This window comes from Geotrypetes seraphini, chromosome 14 (assembly GCF_902459505.1).
Source record: "Geotrypetes seraphini chromosome 14, aGeoSer1.1, whole genome shotgun sequence".
Lineage (NCBI taxonomy): Eukaryota > Metazoa > Chordata > Amphibia > Gymnophiona > Dermophiidae > Geotrypetes > Geotrypetes seraphini.
Window position 1 is genome coordinate 58,611,059 of NC_047097.1, and position 21,398 is coordinate 58,632,456.

General features: G+C 41.5%; 1 protein-coding gene across 1 annotated transcript in view; it reads right to left on the reverse strand.

Moving 5' to 3' along the window:
* Window positions 1-21,398, reverse strand: part of SLC43A1 (solute carrier family 43 member 1) — a 71,788-nt gene that overhangs the window by 11,066 nt on the left and 39,324 nt on the right. The window contains exons 6-8 of the mRNA XM_033920821.1: window positions 4,485-4,577; window positions 4,221-4,354; window positions 1,146-1,318 (exon numbers count right to left, since the gene is read on the reverse strand). Coding sequence (XP_033776712.1) covers window positions 1,146-1,318; window positions 4,221-4,354; window positions 4,485-4,577 — 400 coding nt within the window. The remainder of the gene's footprint in view (window positions 1-1,145; window positions 1,319-4,220; window positions 4,355-4,484; window positions 4,578-21,398) is intronic.

Sequence of the window (21,398 nt, forward strand, 5' to 3'; positions counted from 1 at the left end):
AAGGGATGGTAAATAAGACTAGGGACTCCTTTTACAAAAGGTGCGCTAGCGTTTTTAGCGCGCGCTAGCCGAAAAACTACCGCCTGCTCAAGAGGAGGCGGTAGCGGCCAGCGCACGCTATTCCACGCCCTAACGCACCTTTGTAAAAGGAGCCCTAAGAATATTATAATGTCTCTATCACTCCATGGTGCAACTCACCTCGAGTATTGCATTCAACCCTGATCACTGTATATCAAAAAAAGTATAGCGGAATTAGATAAGGTTCAAAGAAGAATGATCAAGATGACAAAGGAGATAGTCTTTCCTCGTAAGAGAGGAGTTCCAAGTAGATTAGGGCCTCTTCAGCTTGAAAAGAGACAACCGAGAGAGGAGATATGATTGAAGTCTACAAAATTCTGAATGGTGTAGAGCAGGTAGAAGTGAATCAATTTTTTATTCCTTCAAACATTACAAAGACTAGGGGGACACTCAATGTAGTTACAGGGAAATAAAACCAATAGGAGGAAATATTTTTTCATTGAACGTATAGTTAAGCTCTGGAACTCGTTGCCAAAGGATGTGGTAACAGCGTTAACAGAGATGGGTTTACCAGGTCCAGCCAGTGATATTCAGCACTGTATTCTGAGAGTATCATGTCTGACCATGTCGACACTGTCCAGGTAGTGCCAGGGCAGTCTGACGGATGGAAGTTACCTGGTATTGTGGATACCACTATTCGGATTGCTGTCCTGAAAAGCCTGGAAAGCTAACAGCATAGTTGGCCTAACACCTCTTCGAAGACCAGCACCCAAAAAACTTCCAGCAGTCACTGAATCCCCAGAGATTCAACACTGATATCCAGGTATAAAGAAAGGCAGACCAGTAAGGGTTAACTATTACCCATGATAAGTTTGATTAGTAGATTTTTTATGACAAGTATCTCAAAATTCTGCAAAATTACTATATTAATTTGTAGCAATGCATCTCCTTGCACCACAGATCTTACCAAAAAAGTCTCTAGCAACACATTTAGATTGTGTAAGGGTCATAGTAGGGAATGTTGACACCCCTTTCTTCTCCCCAAACACAGATACACACAAAGCTCTTATAGTTAATGTATAACTGTCCTCATACTCCCCTCCCCTATCCCCAGAAATGGGACATACGGTCAGGGGGGGCTTTTTGCTGCGGGTCCTCTGTGGACTGGTAGAACTCCTTCCCCTGATCCAGAGATGCCCTCCTCTGGCTTAACCTTTGACCCACAGTGATCACATGGGTATAGAATCGGTCACCAGTCACTTTGTGATCCAGGGCCAGACCACTCAGCTTAATCTTCTTACTGTAAAACAAGATAAAAGAAAAAGACCTGTTCATAACCATTTAGAAGCACCAGATTATACTGCATCTCCTCACAGAAGCAATACCATCTCCCACCCACAGGCAGCACTGTTACGCCAACACTCTCCCTCACTACATTCAGTACTTGGTTAGCAAAAATGCCAGGACCAAGCAACTGTTCTGTACAATGACTAAAGAAAAAAAATCCCCAAGGACTAGCATAGATAGCAGAAATGTAGAAATTACTCCAACTGCACTGTACATGCCAGTCTGATTGTACGGAATTTCCAAATGCACCTAAATCTGTTGCCTGTATATTTTACACCTAGGACTGTTAGACATGTGGTAGCCCAGGGTAGAAATTTGCAAGGGTGCCCCAAAGTCTGCCAGCAGGCTATGTTGCCTTTAGTTGTTGGCAAGTCTGTTGCATTTCTGGCCAAGGGCCTACAGCATGTGCTCTGTTTCCACCCCTCTAACAGCAGCCCCAATTATATTCCACATGTTCCAGGAGAAGGTTTTTGGTGATGGTGCACAGAGTTATGTTGGGATGATACCCCTGAAGTAGATGGTCCTGTTAAGGGAGCAGCTCTGCAGTGACATGAGCAAATGGGTAATTAGGCACCCGAGCCTTGGATTAAACATTTGCTCCTTCATTCTGTAACTGGGTACCCACATGTACACACAACTTGATCACATAAGTCACAGAATACTGTCACTTTTCACAGGGAGGTTTACATCTAACACGTGTAAGGGTCAGCAGAACACCTCAAAGCTATTTCTTCACACATGTAATTGAACTCTGGAATTGTGAATGTGGTGAAAGATAGCTTAGCAGGGTTTAACCCTTTAACTTGCAGATGATAAAAAGGCTGCTTTATGTAACTTGATGTTGAACGAGAGCAACAGTGCCAAGTAACGGGCAATTGGAGATGCAGATCTCCCATAAGAACCATAGAAGCCACATGTTGCTTCTGAGCAAAAATGCCAAATAAAGGATTAAAAAAGGTTTGGATAATTAACTAACACAAAAGCCTATAAGCTTGGGGAAATCCACTGCTTATCCCTAAACAGCATAAAATCTTTTACTCTTTGGGATCTTGCTGGGTGCTTGTGACCTGCATTGGCCACTGTTGGAAACAGGATACCAGGCTTGATAACCTGCAGTCTGTCCCAGTATGTCAGCTCTTATGTGAGCCGTATAGGATAATCAAACCATGTCCAGCAATCTTGAATGTAAACCGCCTAGAAGTCGCAAGATTGTGGCGGTATAGAAGAATAAAGTTATTATTATTATGACATCACTGATGAGGTTGGCTCTTAGGCATTGGTGGAATGAGGCTTTATGACATCACAATCTCAGCTCTTGAATGTTGCTACTCTTTGGGTTTCTGCCAGATACTTGGGACCTGGGTTGGCCACTGTTGGAAGCAAGATACTAGGCTTTATGGACCTTCGGTCTGTCCTAGGATGGCAGTTCTTATGTGAGCCAAGTATAGGACAAACAAGCCATTGTGACATCACTGATGAAGTTGGCTCTTAGGTATTGGAAGAATGAGGCTTTATGACATCACAATCTCAGCTCTGGAATGTTGCTACTCTTTGGGTTTCTGCCAGGTACTTGGGACCTGGGTTGGCCACTGTTGGAAGCAAGATACTAGGCTTTATGGACCTTCGGTCTGTCCCAGGATGGCAGCTCTTATGCTCTTATGTGAGCCAAGTATAGCACAAACAAGCCATTGTGACATCACTGATGAAGTTGGCTCTTAGGTATTGGTAGAATGAGGCTTTATGACATCATAATCTCAGCTCTGGAATGTTGCTACTCTTTGGGTTTCTGCCAGGTACTTGGGATCTGGGTTGGCCACTGTTGAAAACAGGATGCTGGGCTTGATGGACCTTTGGTATGGTGATTCTTATGTTCTTATGAAACAAGCAACCCTTGTCAGGAGGAGTTTGGGATGACTTTTCTATTTGATCAGCTGATGCAGTGAAGTGAAGAATACATCGATGGAGACGGAAGTTGGTGTTCCCGGTGTCATTAGATAAATTTTTCAGTTTGTGCACATGAAGGGTTTTTCTACACTTTGAGGCTTTTGAATATGTGCGTGGGAGGGTTTTTTTTTTTAATGCCAATGATAGTATTTATGACATCTTTGTACTATTGTGTGCTGTGCTGTCACATGATGAAGCTTTTTTCTTCACTGCACCTCTTGTCTTACCTCAAAAAAGATATAGCGGAACTAGAAAAGGTTCAAAGAAGAGCGACCCAGATGATAAAGGGGATGGAATTCCTCTCGTATAAGGGAAGACTAAAGAGGTTAGGGCTCTTCAGCTTGGTAAAGAAACGGCTGAGGGGAGATATGATTGAAGTCTACAAAATCCTGAGTGGTGTAGAACGGGTACAAATGGATCAATTTTTTACTCCATCAAAAATTACAAAGACTAGAGGACACTCAAAGTTACAAGGAGATACTTTTAAAACCAATAGGAGGAAATATTTTTTTTACTTAGAGAATAGTTAAGTTCTGGAACGCTTTGCCAGAGGATGTGGTAAGAGTGGTTAACGTAGCTGGTTTTTTTAAAAAGTTTTGGACAAGTTCCTGGAGGAAAAGCCCAGTCTGCTATTGAGACAGGCATGGAGGAAGCCACTGTTTGCCCTGGATTGGCCACTGTGAAGACAGAATACTGGGCTAGATGGACCATTGGCCTGACTCAGTAAGGCTATTTTTATGTTGGTATGTTATCTTGGAATGTTAGTCGCTCTGGACTGATGAGGAAAGAGCAGATTATAAATCTTGTTATTACTGTTATTATTATCTTTCTCCTCAAACCAGTTTTTTGTTCACTTTTTTCTTGACCCCCCCCCCCCTCTCTATACCTACCACCCGAATGTACTCACTCACATGTAACTTGCTTCCTCTGGTGCTGGGAAAGATTCCTTTGGCCAGTTAATAAGACAGTTCAAGAAAATGAGGCAGGCCAGGCCAGACCACACCAACATAATAGCAACAAAGGAAACTCCAGCATCGTAGATTAGCTGCAAGCAAACCACAAACAGCAAAACTGGATTACTGCATGTCCCAGAGTGACAGAACAATGAAGAATGAAAGGCATGTTTTGCAGGGGCTGCCATGACTGGCCTCCCCACTGGTGATACCAGGATCTACCTTCACTGCAGGAAACGTCACAGCCGAGGAGGCATAGGACCCGATCATCAGCGCCATGAAGGTAGAGCGCAGGTTCCCAAACATGTTTGGCAACTGCAGGTACAAGAAGAGAAAGAAGGAAAAACTTTTTTTTTTTTTTTTACATTTCGCTGAAAATTGTCATAAAATACAAATGCATACAATATAACAATCTTCCTTTCTCACAGAGGTATACCAAGAACAATAAACCGAGGTCCATGTACTCCTTATGCACTGTAGTCCTTTATACACTGACCAACCCCCAGCAAATAACACAAAAGGCTGGAATATACAGTAAAAACTACTCAGGAGGCTTCAAGGCTTCTAACCAGTTCCAGGGGCTTATCAATCTAAAATCTGCTTCAGTCTAGCTGCTTGGTTTCAGGCGTCAGGCGTCTTGAGGCTTCAAAGAGCCACAAGCAGCAAAGTTGCAAGAAAAATGCAGATCACGAAGACAAGGTTTCTTTATATCACAAGGTTTTATTAAAAAGTCCAGTGTTTTCCCCAGTAAAGGGACAATACTGAAACAGCATAATTAGTATAAGTAATTAAGAAAAGATTTAAAAAAAACATACATAAATTGTTCAAATACATAACAAAAATATTAATATAATATTAAATATAGTATAATCTCGTTATAACGGACTTCAAGGGACCTGGAAAAATGGTCAGAGTCCGTTATATCCAGTTGCATTTTTTTAAAAAATTTTATTCAGGGCAACTTGAAACAATGTAAATCAATGAACAACAGTCACTGCACAAGCATATCAGCAACATCAATAACAAAACTCAGCAAAACATTGGTATGGCACGAAATGATTGCAAACCAGAACATTGTACTGGAAAGTCATTTTTATTCTGGGCTGCATTTTGATACTATATCACCGGCATGCCACGCACCTTGTAGGTGGAGCTTGCATGTCCTTTACAGCCGAAGAAAATTACAGCTAAAAGCAGCTCTGGGGACCAAAATAGTTGTCTGTTATAGCTGAAAGTCCGTTATATGCGAGTCCGCTATATCTGATGATTTTCTGTATGTTTATAATGGCGCTCGGTTAGGACCAGTGGACCTCGTCCGCTATAGGTGAGGTTCCGTTTTAAGCGAGTCCGTTATAACAAGATTATACTGCAATAAGTGTATAAAGAAATCATAAAAACACATACAATATACCCCCGCTAATTCACAGTCCAGAGTTCGCAGCCTCAGTTGTTCACGGTTTTTCATTGTTCTCTTCTTAAAAAAAACACTACACAAGCACCCAAGTCCCTGACTAGAGGCAACACTGCCAAAATTTTTGTTTTTTATGGCAACTGGCAGCCTCTTTAACCAGGTGGTCGCTAGCACCGTGAAGACTTCTCTTCATGGACAGGATGGCCTCTTCAATGGCGCTACACGCATTTGGTGCCAGGAAATCCTCGACACCACATTCTTTGCTGATGGCTCCTCTCCCTCAGGGCCTGAGTCAGGTACCATCAGGGGAGGGAAGCCCTTTGTTGCTGCTGCCGTCAGAGAAAAAGAAAACGGCATCTGCGGTTAGCATGAAAAAGAAGCAACTGACTCCAGAGGCTTGCAGAACACCTCCCCCACCGGTTTACATGAAGCAGTGCGAGGCCAGCAGAAACAGCCCAGGTCTGCTTCATCTTCTAAAAGGGTTTAAACTATGAAAATATGCTTTTTTTTTTTTTTTTTTTTTACCACATCCAATATTCACATTTTTAAAAAATTCGCGGACACTCTAAAAACAAAACCCCCGTGAATTTCGGGGGTCGACTGTATATACCAATTAAGTATTCCAAAATCAAACGGATAAACATGTTTCTATGTTTCTAATGTACAGGGACCACCTCAAGGTGTGTTAAAACATGCATATTATAAACGTGCTAATTAACTATTACAATATAAAGTGTAAAGTGCACATGCTATGGTATTATTTATATATTTTGATTGTTATTTTTGCTAGGTTGTAGATTGCTCTTGGCCCATTATAGAGGCAGCAGCATATAAACTGAAATGGAATATCAAGAAATGGACGTCCCAACCACCAGTGTTTTGAACTCAACACATCGATGATAATTTCTCCTATCATGAGCACATAAATAACATAGTTAAATTTTGTTTTTATCGCTTACGTCTGATCCATTCTATTTCCAAGTTCTTGGAACCAAAATCTCTGAACATACTTATACATTCACTTATTATCTCTAAGCTAGACTATTGCAATTCATTACTACTAAACATTACTCAAAAAGAAAAGAAACGTTTATAGATAATTCAAAATCTTGCCGTTAAACTTATTCACAATGGGAAAAAATATGACCATGTAACCCCCTTTCTGGTTGCCTCACACTGGCTTCCTATCAACCATCGGATTACCTTTAAAATTCTACTATTAGTATTTAAAACTTTATCCACAAACGAACCGCAATTTATAAACAGGATTCTTATTCCATATATCTCTTCTCGCCCCCTTCGCTCATCAACCCAAGGTCTTTTGATAGTCCCTTCTTTAAAAGTGATCGGCACTAGACGACATGATATATTTTCAATAGTAACCCCCCAAACCTGGAATTCTCTTCCCCGTTATATAAGAGACGAAAAAGACATTAGCCGTTTTAAAACTAATCTAAAAACTTTCCTGTTTAAAGATGCCTTTACCCTCTGTATGGAATAGCCACAGTGCAGCAGTCCTCTTATCAAAATAGAAAAATAAAAAAAAGATACCCTTCCTAATGTTTTTTCCCATTAATGTTTCCCTCTTTTTAAAATTATTAATATTGTAACCTTATCCCCTCATCCCTCCACATCCAGTTATGTCTGTTGGTCCGTAGGCCTAACCCCTTTTTCGATTTGTTATTATAATTTTATTGTATTTTAATGAATGCACAAATTTGGATTTTAATGTAATTCGCTTAGTATCTCGCATATAAGCGATTCATCAAATTTCTAATAAACTTGAAACATAAAAATATTCAAAGCAATTTAAGTGGGTAGAAGAGGCTCTTGCCCACTCAAATTGCTTGAAATTGCCCATCTGCTGATATCCAGTGACGTTTCATTGGGTAGTACTGCTGAATGTTGGCTTTAACTGCCGCATAACTTTTCAAAAATCTTTTTTTAGCCCTGTAAGTCCCTTTTTATCCCCTCCCATAACTGCCCCATCTCCCAGTGCCAGAAAGTGCCTAAGGCTCTGATTGCCCCAGGTACCTATGGCAAAAATGGACAGAAGAGAAAGCTCTAGAACCTTTTGGCTTCCCTGGGCCGCATTGGTCGAAAAAAATGTTTCTGGGGGCCGCACATACGTGCAAACGCTGCAGCAAGACAGAGGAGGGAGTCGGCAAGACGATAAACACCCGGGGGCAGCAGAGGAAAACACTGCATCGCCTTCGACTGGGGCCGCACAAAATACTTCACTGGGCCGCAGGTTGGACACCCCCTGCTCTAGAATGATGGGGCATAGGATGAAAGTAAGAGGATAGACTCGGGAGTAATTTATTTATTTATTTTGTTCATTCCTTTTGTATCCTGTTCTCCCCCAACAAGCTCAGAACAAGTTACAGGTTAACATAATATGAAGAAACATTTCATCATGGAAAGAGTGGTGGATATGTGGAAAGGTGGTAAAGATTAATTGGAGAAAGCTTGGGACAGATACATGGGATTTCTAAGGGAGAGAAAGGGATAGTTGACATTGTGGATGAGTAAACTAGATATATTGAAACATAGATAAAAGATCATATGACCTATCTGATCCACCCTGACGTATGATTTTATAAACCTTTATCCCCTCATATCCCCTTCTTGGTCTTCTCTTTTTCTAAGCTGAAGAGTGTAATGTAATTTATTTCTTATATACTGCTACATCCGTTAGGTTCGGCCTTCCTTCATTAGCTGTTCCATCTCCTTTATGCTTTTTGTCCTTTTCTGCACCCTTTTCAGCCTCAATAACTTTTTTAGGCTGAAGTAACTAGAACTGCGCAATATTCAAGATGCCGTCACACCCCGAACCTGCCCAGGGATAAATTACTGTTCATTTGCTTGTTTTTACCATTGCCACACACTGATGTGAGGATTTCTCTATGTGCATCACTTTGCACTTCTCACACCTGGCATTTTGAAAGAACTTATCTTTTAGAATGGTCAAACTAATGGTCCATCAAGCCCAGTAGCCCGTTCTTACGGTGGCCAATCCAGGCCCCTAGTACCTGGCCAAAACCCAAAGAGTAGCAACATTCCATGCTACCAATCCAGGGCAAGCAGAGGCTTCCCCCATGTCTTTCTCAATAACAGCCTATGGACTTTTCCCAAACTCTCTTCCCTCTTTTTCCAGAAATTCCCACCGTCCCTCTTTTCAGACCCATTAGCCTCAGGTTTGGGGTCATCTTCAAGCCCTGTCTTTCTTTCAGGACATACATCTTTTTATAACATTATCAAATTCTGTCTCTTCTTTTCAGTGTCTTTCTTTTAGATCTTATACCCTGAGTCTTTCTCAATCTCAACCAGGTTTCCTATAATAACATTTCTGAAACCAATTATTTGTCTTTCCTGCATGTCGTGACTATAAGCTCCAGGGAGAAGGGATCGTTTCTAATGTGCATTTGTGCAGTGCTGCCTATCAGTAAGAGCATTACAGAAATGATAACTAGCCACAGTCATAGTATTTCCACGTTTCATTTGAGACTCCCATGGCATGGTTTTTGGCTAAGAACAGACTTAAGGAAGGCTGCAACAGAGGCACAGGCTTCAGGCTGGGCTTGGAGTTCGTTTCTCATGTGTCAGGTCACCCTGCCCATTATTGCGCAGACAGAGAAGGGGTTGAACAGAAAGAAACAAGAATGGAAAACATGCCGAGGCATAGCTTCTGAAATGCTTTCCAACACAGATTTAATGAAAGTTGCACGTGGGATGATGTGTGGGTGAGGGAAGGTGTGAAGTATCTCACGGGTCGCATCGAAGTGGAAGAAGATATCTTCCTTCTCAAGGGTCCCAAGGCAACCAGAGGGCACCCGTAGAAAATCAGGGGAGGGAAACTGCACAGTGACACCAGGAAATTCTTTTTCACTGAAAGAGTGGTTGACCGCTGGAACAATCTTCCACTTCAGGTCACTGAGGCCAGCAGCATGCCTGATTTTAAGGCCAAATGGGATAGACACGTGGGATCTATTCACTGAGTTAGGTGGGGAAGGGTCATTGCGGCGGGCAAACTAGATGGGCCGTGGCCCTTATCTGCCATCTATTTCTATGTTTCTATGTTAAGGGGCTGTAGGATGTCGAAAACTAGAATGAACAGAAGCAGTAGCAAGTTCGATATAAAACAGTAATCAAACAGGCCAAGAGAGAATTTGAAAAAAGGTTAGGTGTACTGGCAAAAACTAAGGGCTCCTTTTACGAAGGAGCGTGCCTGATTTTAAGGCCAAATGGGATCGACACGTGGGATCTATTCACTAGGCAAAGGTAGGGGAGGGTCATTAGGGTGGGCAGACTAGATGGGCCGTGGCCCTTATCTGCCGTCTATTTCTATGTTTCTATGACTGCTAGCATTTTTAGTGCGCACTAACCTCTAGCTACACAGAAAATACTAATGCCAGCTCTATGGAGGCGTTAGCGTGTAGCGTGCGTGGCAGTGTAGCGTGCACTAAAACCGCCCAACGCACCTTCGTAAAAGGAGCCCTAACAATACCATTTCTTTAAGTCCACTCAAGTTTCAAGTTTATTGATTTTTGATATCCCGATCATAAAACAAATATCTGACCGGTTAACAATATAAAAAAAAATTTAAAATAGGAGAGTAAGAACTAGTTAATGGGGTGTTTGAGAAATATGCGAAAACATATTAGACATATACTGACAAACATGACCGTGAGGAGAGATGGGAAGGAAGGGAAAAGTTACATAATATTAGAGGAAATGAGATAGAAGGAAGGGATAGAACATGAAGGACAAGGGTGCATGGTATAAAAGATATGCGCTGAAATAAAGAAGAGCTTTTAGGACAATGATGAGTAAGTAAGTGAATATAAGTGGTTAGGGGTTGTTAAAAGCATCCTTGAATAGGAAAGTTTTTAGATTAGTTTTGAATTTAGGTAAATGAGTTTCATCCCGAAGAAATTGAGGAAGAGAGTTCCATAAAGTAGGAGCTGTTATAGCAAAATTGGTTTTCCTTGTATAATAAGATTCTTTTAGAGAAAGGATGAAAAGGAGTTTTTGGTCCGTAGAACGTAAGGTACGGGGAGAACTTTGAGGAATTAGTAATTTGTCTAAAAATAAGGGCAAATGGGAGAGTTTGATTTTAAATGAGAGCAGTAGAATTTTATAAACTATACGGTGTGTGACTGGGAGCCAATGAGCCTCCTTAAGAAGCGGGGTAACGTGTTCGAATTTTCCTATTTTGTAAATGAGTTTGATTGCGGTATTTTGTATAATCTGCAAACGGCGAAGTTCTTTTTGGGGTAGTCCATTTAATAATGAGTTACAGTAGTCTAGGTGAGAAATAACTCAAAAGGAAAAAGCCTGTAAAAAGTCAGCTGGACTTTCAAAGTGACCAAGGGGGTAAAAGAACCATGGCGGCAGGAAAAGGTAATAGAAGACACTATGGGGCAATATCCTTTCCTACGCTGAAAGGCGTCAGCTATACTGGAAAACTAGGGAAGTCTCTTCTTTTCAAAATTACTGAGCTCTGGAATAATTTTCCTGTCCAGTTGCGTGATCTGGGCTCTCTCCAACTATTCCGAAAACATCTAAAAACTTGGCTTTTTTATAAATTGTATTTTTTTTTTCTTTAATTTTCTGAAAACCGTGTCAAGCTCTATTTTTATAGAGAGGATGTGGTACACAAGCATAAGGTTTAGTTTAGTGAGTGGAGGCGTTTTCCTGTATCTGCTTTAAGCTGATTTCGGGATTGTCTCCAGCTTACCTTTTTCCTCATTTTGTGTTGCATAGACCATCAAGAAAAACTAGAAACTTCTACTTATTTGCTTATCCAAAAATTAATGGGTGTAGATATAAGACTTTCTTAGATAGGACCCTAGCATTTCAAGCTGGTAGGCAACAATCTTGGTTAGGTAAATGTATTCAGCAAGCTATGTTATCCTATTGCAGTTTTCAGAAATTAATTAAGACCACTTCTGGAGAAGTTGGGGCTCTTTTCCCTGGAAAAGCAGAGACATAGAGGGGATATGATAGAAACTTACAAGATCATGAAGGGTAGAGAGAAGGTAGAGAGGGACAGATTCTTCAGACTGGCAGGGGCGACAAAAACTAGAGGGCACTCAAAAAATTTGAAGGGAGACAGATTCAGAACAAATGCTAGGAAGTTCTTCTTCACTCAGAGGATGGTGGATACCTGGAATGCGCTTCCAGAAGAGGTGGTAGAGCAGAGTACGATTTTGGGTTTCAAAATGGGATTGGACGAGTTCCTGAAGGAAAAGGGGATCCAGAGATACAATTAGAGAGTTACTATAAGGTACAAATGCTTTAGAGTAATAGATCACTTACAGGTCATTGACCTGGGGGGCCACCGCAGGAGCGGACTGCTGGGCATGATGGACCTAAGGCCTGACTCGGCAGAGGCATTGCTTATGTTCTTAAGTTCACTTTGTTCAATAAGTTTATTACTTAGTGAGCTTTATTATTGAAATTCTATTTTACAAATATTTGTATTTTTTACTGTATTATTGTATTTCACTGATTGTCCAGCTGCTTTTAGTGTAAACCGCCTAGAACTTTTGGTTATGGCGGTATAAAAGAATAAAGTTATTATTATGATTAAATGGGATGGGAATATGATTGAGGTTGTGAAATAAGAGAGAGGGAATGAAGTATAAGATGATGAGACCGTGTGTGAATGATCTGGAGAAGTGGAAAGAGGACGGAGACACCTTGAAGAGGGATGAGGGTATAGTGCACAGGTATGAAAGAAGGGGATGGGTCTCTGAACAGGGTTAAAAATATGGTGATGGGGGTTGAGCTGCCTGCTTCTACAAGTGTCCGCGTATCTTTCTAAAAAAAAACACTAGATTCCCTCCTCTCCAAAATCACGGGCCTTTGGAACGATCTCACTGCCCCGCTGCGGAACCTGGGCTCCCTCCAACTTTTCCGAAAACAACTGAAAACCTGGCTTTTCTCTAGCATATAACATCTCTTTTCCTGTTTACCTCCCCCCTTTCTACATGCTTTTGTAAATCCTTCTCCTCTCTCTTCCTTATTTTTATACTTTGTAAACCGTGTCGAGCTCCACTTCCGTGGAGATGATGCGGTATATAAACTCAAGGCTTAGTTTAGTTTAGATATATATACGAGTATAAACCCAATAGCAATCCTAGCTGGAGTGAAGCTGCACGTGTGTATGCCTGCTTGGAAGCAGGTATAAGTGCTGGCATATAAAGTATGAGCATACATCATGAATCCACCTACGCTCTGCCCAGAACATGCTCACAGGAAGGTTGTGTAAAAGGACATACCTTTTCAACACTATGCATATATTTATGCATGTAACCCATGGAGCAAGTTTTATAAAAGCTTTCCAAGTTTATTAAAAATTTACTCTCGCACCAAGGGATTACCTTCTGGGGGGCTTACAATCTAAAAACATATATAGTAACAATAAAAACAACTTTGAAATACACTTGAAATTAAGATAAAGGGCATGAACTACAAAATTTAATAGGAAGGAAAACACATTGGGATGTTATCTGTTTTGCATAATACCAGCAGCGCAGTCTTTCAATAAATCAATATAATACAATAAATCAATTTCTAGATCGCATAACCAAATTTGTCTATGTGGTTCACAAAAGAATAATAAGGTTACAAGGAATAATCTGAGTGTAGGAAATCTAATTACCTAGAAATTTGTTGAAGAGACGAGTCTTCAATTGCCTTCTAAACTGAAGGTAAGAGTGAGATATAGAGCACAAATGCCTGAAATCACTGTCATACGTGGCAGCCTGAAAGGAGAGTTGACGCTCATGAAATCTTTTAAATTTACAGCCAAGAATAATATGCATCAGAAAAGAGAAAAGTTTTCAAGCCTACTTTAGTTATTGAGCAAAGATATATTGGTAAGGAATTTCAAAGCTTTGGGCCATTAACAGAAAAATTAGCATCTCTCACACGCTCATGGACTATTTCCCAATAAGATGGAACCATAAGAAGTTGTTTACTCGACAATCTTAATGTTCTTACTAATGTATACGGGCTCAGATAGCGTTCAAGATACAAAAGATCTTCAGAAGTCAGCACCTTAAAAGTTATTAAAAGTATTTTATATATAATACGATGTTTAACAGGAAGTCAATGGGCTTCTTTCAGAAATTGAGTAATGTCATCAAATTTATGAAGATTGTACAGAATACTGATATCGGGCCAATTCACAATTTGGAGTCTATGTATATCTTTTTGGTGAAACCCAGCGCAGAGAATTATAGTAATCAAGTTGTTGAATCACTAATGAGTGTACCAAAATTTTCAATGCTTCTGGAAACAGTAATGATTGAATTGATCTAATCAAATGCAATTTAAAAAAAAGAATTTTTAACAACTTTAGAAATTTATGAATGGTACGTTAATTTGTCATCCAAGATGATGACTAAAATCTTAGTGCTTGTTACGAGCGGAATCTATGTATTTCCCAATCGAATCTCAGGTGGTAAAACTACTTGATCACATGGAGTAACATTTATCAATGTCGATTTATCTGGATTAAGTTTTAATCTTTGAGAATTTAACCAATTTGTAATTTCTCATTTATAGATGCAATTTCTGTACTGAACAGGATTCAAAAGTATTTAGTATCTGGATGTCATCAGCATGTACAAACATAGTAAATCCTAACGACTGCATCAATGTCAAAAGAGGTGCAAAAAAAACCAAACCATTAAACAGAAGAGACAATAGAATTGATCCTTGCGAAAGGCCGAACCCAGGACTAAAATATTTAGATTCTGTATCCCTCATTCTCACTATATTATTCCAGTCTTGAAAATATGAACTGAACCATTCTAAAACTGCTTTGCTAATACCCATTTCCTGTAGACGGGAAAGCAGACGCGAGTGATCAATAATATCAAACGCTGAAGATAAATCTAGGGAAATCATCAAAACATTCTTAAAACAACCCTATTGGGGTTGAATGTATAAAGTTTCGGCTTATGCTGGTGACATTCAGATACATCTTATCCGTCCAGAGTTGTCCATTCTGGCTTTGCTCCAGTTGATAGACAACTTTGGGACTTTTTATGGTTATAAAATCAACTGGAGTAAATCTGAGGTACTACCACTGAATGTTCACTGCCTGAAATCCTTAATAGATCCCTATCCTTTCTTGTGGAAGGTATTCAATATCTAGGAGTGTTGATTCTGCGGACGCTGGAAGAGACCATGCTTGTGAATGAAAAACGCTTACTGGCTATGGTAAAGGAGATGTGTGAGTGATGGAACCCGTTACATCTGTCTTGGTGGGAGAGGGTACATACTGTTAAGATGATGATTGCACCTGTGGTCTGTTATCATAAGAGTATGTTGCTAGTTTTTTTCTCAGCTTCCTTCTATAAGCAACTTAATCAATTACTCACAGATATTCTATGGGCGGGTGGGATTCCCAGAATTGCTTTGGCATCCTTGCAGAAACCTCAACCCCTCTGAAGGATTAATTTCCGAATTTCTACCTGTACCATCATGCTTATTTATTGAGACAGGGTGTGTATTGTGTCCTACCTGAATTGTATGATGTATTTTCTTGATTGGCTATCTCTGGAAATGCAACTAATGGCTCCACTGAAATCTTAAACACATGTTTGGTATATGCCTTCCTAGAATTTATAAGGGTAACGCTATTCTTCATTCCACTTGGAAAGCTTTGAGGTATCTGGATAATCTGTTACCTGCACCCACCAAAAGGACTACACACCTATCTTTATGGTTGAACCCCCGCACACTTATTGATGGTTCCAAAGTATTATGGAATCAGAACACTACAGGATGTTTGTTTTCAGGGTCGACTAGCCTCATTTCTGCATTTACAACAAACATTTACTCTGCCTTTTTCACAATGCTTCAAAAGACTACAGATGAGACACACTATTAACGCAGGAATTCCGGAATGGCTTGATCTGGAACATCAGCAGAGTCTGCCTTTCATGCGCTATAGAGTGGCATTCCTGGGCCACTGAGGCCTCCAATTGGTACCAGCCATTGCGCAAGCAGCTGCCTCAACGAGTTGGGGTTGGCCATCTGGAGTAGGGAACTACAGTGTACCATTTCCTCTGCTCACTGGAATAGACTGTGGACTTGTAGGGTCCGATATACTCCTTCGGCTTCCTTGAGGCAGACTCTACTTTTCGCTGTACAGAGTATACTGGATCCTTCCTGCTCCAATCGGTACTGGTATTGTAAGTTGGAGGCTGGTACGTTGGATCATCTTCTGTTCCACTGCTCTTTGATATGGTCTTTCTGGCAGTCCATCTGGAGTGAAATTTTGCTCATCCTCAAGGCCCAATTGCCACTTTCTTAAGGGATTGTGATGTTTGGCACATGTCTCTTTTCAAGGAGTCCACTAAAAGACCATCAGGACAGGTTCCTACCAATGATGGGCGTTGCTTTACAATTGATGACACGGTTGAAACAAGGAGACCACTTGAATTTTTCCTTCTGGTGGGAGACATTATGCCTGCACTACCGATATGAGCAAACTATGGCTGAGCAGCTCGGTGGAATCTGGAAATTTCAGGCCATCTGGGCCCTTCTGGATAATTATGTTAAATTGCTCTAATTTTGGTAGGTCTCTGGTTACCCAAGTTTTTCTATGATTTATTTCATGCTGTTATTTTTGGACCCTCACCAGATTTCTTTGTTTCCCTGTCAGATTTAAGGGGGGGGAAGGATGTGGGGAGGGGATGGGCTTTCTGTTAACTCATTGTTTGGCATGTGAGTGCTTCTGTAGTTGAGATAACTCTGTATGTTATGCACTTTTGGTTGTTCTTTACTTCTTGTAAAACTCAATATACAATTTGGGGAAAACCCCCTCCCACATTCTTAAACGATCCATTGCTTTATGAATAAAGGTTGTTATGCCAAGTAGAGCTGTCTGTGTACTATGATGATTACGAAAATCTGTCTGGTGTGGGTGCAAAAATATTTATAAAATTCCCCCCTCCTCACCCCCCCCCACTATGTGCAAGACAGGACTCACTGTGCTGAAATTTAAGCACCAAGACTGACTCAGGGGATCACTCCAGGGTTTTAGACAGTAAGCCCACAATGCAGGAACCACAAGTCATTGTTCCGGTTCACGTTCATTTACTGACAGTCAGTATTCCTGGAGGAGTAGAGAAGGCACCGAGAGAGAAAAAACACAGGACTAATGCTCCTAAAAACAAGTCAAACTTGTTTCTGTGGTGTGGAGGGTTTGTGGGAATCTAGGCCCACCTATTTGACAAAAGGAGATTTTGAAACTCCAAAAACCTTGAACTGAAATGTTTATCGTCCTAGGACTGGGACAGAAAAATGCCTACTGAATATACATTGTTTCAATAGCTTACAGCCAGTTTATAAGAAAATTAAATAATGTGAATAAATAAGACTGCACCACATTATACTGCTTGACTTTTCTGTGGCTCTGTTCCTAATAAATACAACCACAGACAAACTTTAGAAGCGCCTGATTCAGAGTGCATGCTGAGAAAAAACTCAGATGTGTAAGGGCCGATTTTCAGTTCTTGAGGTGCAGGTGGCAGTTCAAACATCTGGTGAATTTGTCCCAGTTGCAGGGGGACATACACAGAGGAAGCAGGATGCTTCCAAGGTCTGAGCTTTAGCATGAGGACTGCCAGGCGAATAAAAAGTTATTACAGGATAAAGAGGAGAAGGAAGCAGGCCAAGAACTGCCTCAGACATGACAGTAAGGTGGATATAAAAGTCTGAGCTGCTGGAGGGGAGCCAGGAAAAGGGATACGGGCTTCTTTTTGCAGGGATCTGACAAAGCTGCCAGGGGGAGAAGCTGGAATCAGAAAAACTGAACAAAAATATAATTGACTTCATCTAGATGAGGGCAGAACAAGTGATGATCTGAGGAACTAGCATGAGTTAACTTAGTGGTCTCAAACTCAAACCCTTTGCAGGGTCACATTTTGGATTTGGAGGGCCGCAGAAAAAAAGCAGTTAATGTCTTATTAAAGAAATGACAACTTTGCATGAGGTAAAACTCGTTATAGTTTATAAATCTTTCCTTAATTGCTTCTGATAATTTCAGCTATGCAGTGCAACATGCAGAAAGTGAAGTTTAGATGGTTTTCCCACTATTTTGAGGCACATACTGAGGGCCTCGAAATAGTACCTGGCGGGCCGCGAGTTTGAGACCACTTAGTTAACTGAAAATGGAGATTTGGGGCTCTTACCTGCATGGTTTGCACTTCCATCTTGATCAATTTTATTGAAATGTATGTACTGTCTTTTATTGTATTTTATCGAGATTTTTATTGAAAATGTGGTGACGGGACAAAAGCGCACGAGACAAACGCGTGCCGACAACTGAGCGCCAACAATTCAGTGCAAGACTTCCAGGTGGGGCCTCACCATGGATCTATACAATGGCATAATGACTTCCGCCTTACGACTGACGAAACCCCTTCGTTTGCAGCCCATGATTTGTCTTGCCTTGGACGAAGCCTGCTTCACTTGATTGGCAGACTTCATGTCCTCACTGACGATTACCCCCAAGTCTCGTTCTGCTACCGTTTTTGCTAGGATCTCGCCATTAAGGGTATAAGACTTGCATGGATTCTGGCTGCCCAGGTGCATAACTTTGCATTTTTTGGCATTGAAGTTGAGTTGCCATGTCCTAGACCATCGCTCCAGTAGGAGTAGGTCGTGCATCATGTTGTCGGGCATTGAATCTTCGTCTGTAGTGGGCAAATGCACAACAGACGAAGATTCAATGCCCGACAACATGATGCACGACCTACTCCTACTGGAGCGATGGTCTAGGACATGGCAACTCAACTTCAATCCAAAAAATGCAAAGTTATGCACCTGGGCAGCCAGAATCCATGCAAGTCTTATACCCTTAATGGCGAGATCCTAGCAAAAACGGTAGCAGAACGAGACTTGGGGGTAATCGTCAGTGAGGACATGAAGTCTGCCAATCAAGTGGAGCAGGCTTCGTCCAAGGCAAGACAAATCATGGGCTGCATACGAAGGGGTTTCGTCAGTCGTAAGGCGGAAGTCATTATGCCATTGTATAGATCCATGGTGAGGCCCCACCTGGAATACTGTGTGCAATTCTGGAGGCCGCATTATCGCAAGGATGTGCTGAGACTGGAGTCGGTGCAAAGAATGGCCACCCGGATGGTCTCGGGACTCAAGGATCTACCATATGAAAAACGGCTTGACAAATTACAGCTATACTCGCTCGAGGAGCGCAGAGAGAGGGGAGACATGATCGAGACGTTCAAGTATCTTACGGGCCGCATCGAGGCGGAGGAAGATATCTTCTTTTTCAAGGGTCCCACGACAACAAGAGGGCATCCGTTGAAAATCAAGGGCGGGAAACTACGAGGTGACACCAGGAAATTCTTTTTCACTGAAAGAGTGGTTGATCGTTGGAATAGTCTTCCACTACAGGTGATAGAGGCCAGCAGCGTGCCTGATTTTAAGGCCAAATGGGATCGGCACATGGGATCTATTCACAGGGCAAAGGTAGGGGAGGGACATTAAGGTGGGCAGACTAGATGGGCCGTGGGCCCTTATCTGCCGTCTATTTCTATGTTTCTATGACTTCAGCGCGCCGCAGGAAAACCTTCTTTTAAAGGGCTCTGACGAGGGGTGTGGGGGGGAACCTCCCACTCTACTTAATAGGGATCATGCTGCCTCGTTGGGGGGGGGGGTGTAACCCCCCACATTATATGAAAACTTAACTTTTTCCCTAAAAAATAGGAAAAAAGTTAAGTTTCTAGCATAATGTGGGGTTACAACCCCGCCCAATGCCAGTGCAATCCCTATTAAGTAAAGTGGGGGGGTTTCCCCACCAATACCCCCCCATCGGAGCCTTTTAAAAGAAGGTTTTCCTGCGGTGTGCTGAATTGTCGGCACTTGTTTGCCTCGCGCACTTAAGACTATGAACCAAAAATGTATGTATGTATTGTTTTTTTCAGGCTGTGAGCCGCTTGGAACCTCCCCGGTTTGGCGGCCTATAAATTATTATTATTATTAAGACATGCTCTTAGTGCAGTAATGCTGCAGCAACTGCCCGTTTATATTCCTCTCCCTCTCCTCATTGCTGCCCGGGGTCAGTCCAAATGCAAGAAGGCTGATTTAAAATCAAATTAAACCATGCATACGAGTATGTAAATCAAACCATGCAATAAAATACTCACATGAATATGCAGGATTTGATTTTAAGTGTGTGTTTGGGGGGTTTTTTTTTAGATGCTTAGTTATGTTTATGACTATTTTCATTGTTCATAGTTGTTACCTCCGACGCAGCCTGTGGATGAAAAGTGGCCACATCGGTTGACTGATACATATCAGACTTCTTGCATTTGGATTGATCTGCCTTTTGCTGGTGTGTTCAACTTGTGACAGATTCTTTGCCTCTTGTTTACGTGTTTTGAGCTCCTTACAGCCCAGGGCAATCGGTTTTGGCTCCTAGTATACTTCTTTTTTTGTGAACTGATCCAGCCAATTAGATTTCTGAAGCTGCCAACACACCCTCTGCCTCTGTGACGATACAGTGCCAAGACAGGGCAGAGAAGACAGCTGCACTGTTGGAACGGTGAGCTACGTGGTAACCTCTCCCCGTGTCAAATTTTAGAATGAAAAAAATAGCTGCTATAAATCTAACATTTGTAGTTGCTTTCTAATAACATAATAGGCACATCTTATATCATCCTCATGGCCAAACCATCACAGGGCGGTAACTGTACGTTGTAAGAGAGATCCCAGCAGAGGTACCAGTGAATCTGTCTCCTGTGTTTTGTAAGACAGAATTAAGCAGAAGGGTGGGGGGTGATAGTTCTTCATGTAAGTCCTGTTCATCTGCCCTTCTAAGGAAGTCTCTAGAACAGGGATGCAGGAATTCAAGCCTCAAGTGTCACAAACAGACCAGGTATTCAGAATACGTATTCTCAATGGATATGAATGGTGCTATCCATGCAAATCTATTACGGATATGCTGCACTTGAGGTCTGAGCTCCTGCGCCCCTGCTTTCGAACCTTTAAGAACTCTATGGAATAAGTCTGTCTTGAAACAGATTCGTTTCTTCTCATCTGGTCTCCTGTTCTTTCTGTGATCACTGACCCGCAGCAGTCCTTATCACTTTAGTTTAAAAGTAGGAGAGGGAAGAGATGGTATCAGCTTTTCTTTCTAGCCAGAGGTCACCTTAACCCCACCCATCTTCCCTCCCCTCCCCTCCCTGATAAAACCCCTCTCAATTCCACCGCTCCTCTGGTATTCTTTTCCACTCCAAAATATTATCAACCAAGAATACAGTACCCTAAAATGTAATGCTCCTGGAAATGTCCAGCTATCTTATTTGTAATATTGCCTGAAGGGCAAACAGCAGGCAGTGGATCAGCATTGCCACAGTCTTACCAGAACCATTGGCATTGTGACATGAAGTTTATTATTTATATTCCGCCTTTATACAAAGGGGATTACAACAGTAAATTCATTACTAAAGAGAGAGTCATAAGATTATCAAATTCTAGTTACTGTAGGAAGTAAAACCTGCATACAGATTCCAGTTTTCTCCAGAGGAAGTGAAGTACAGCACAGTTATCTTAGCTGCACACTTCTAATTATTGCAACAAATATTTTTTCATTCCCACCCCCACCCGGCTCCTATCTAGAAATAGCCCTCATGTGCTTATGGGCAGAAGAAATTAACAGCAGGCAGGTAAGCAGC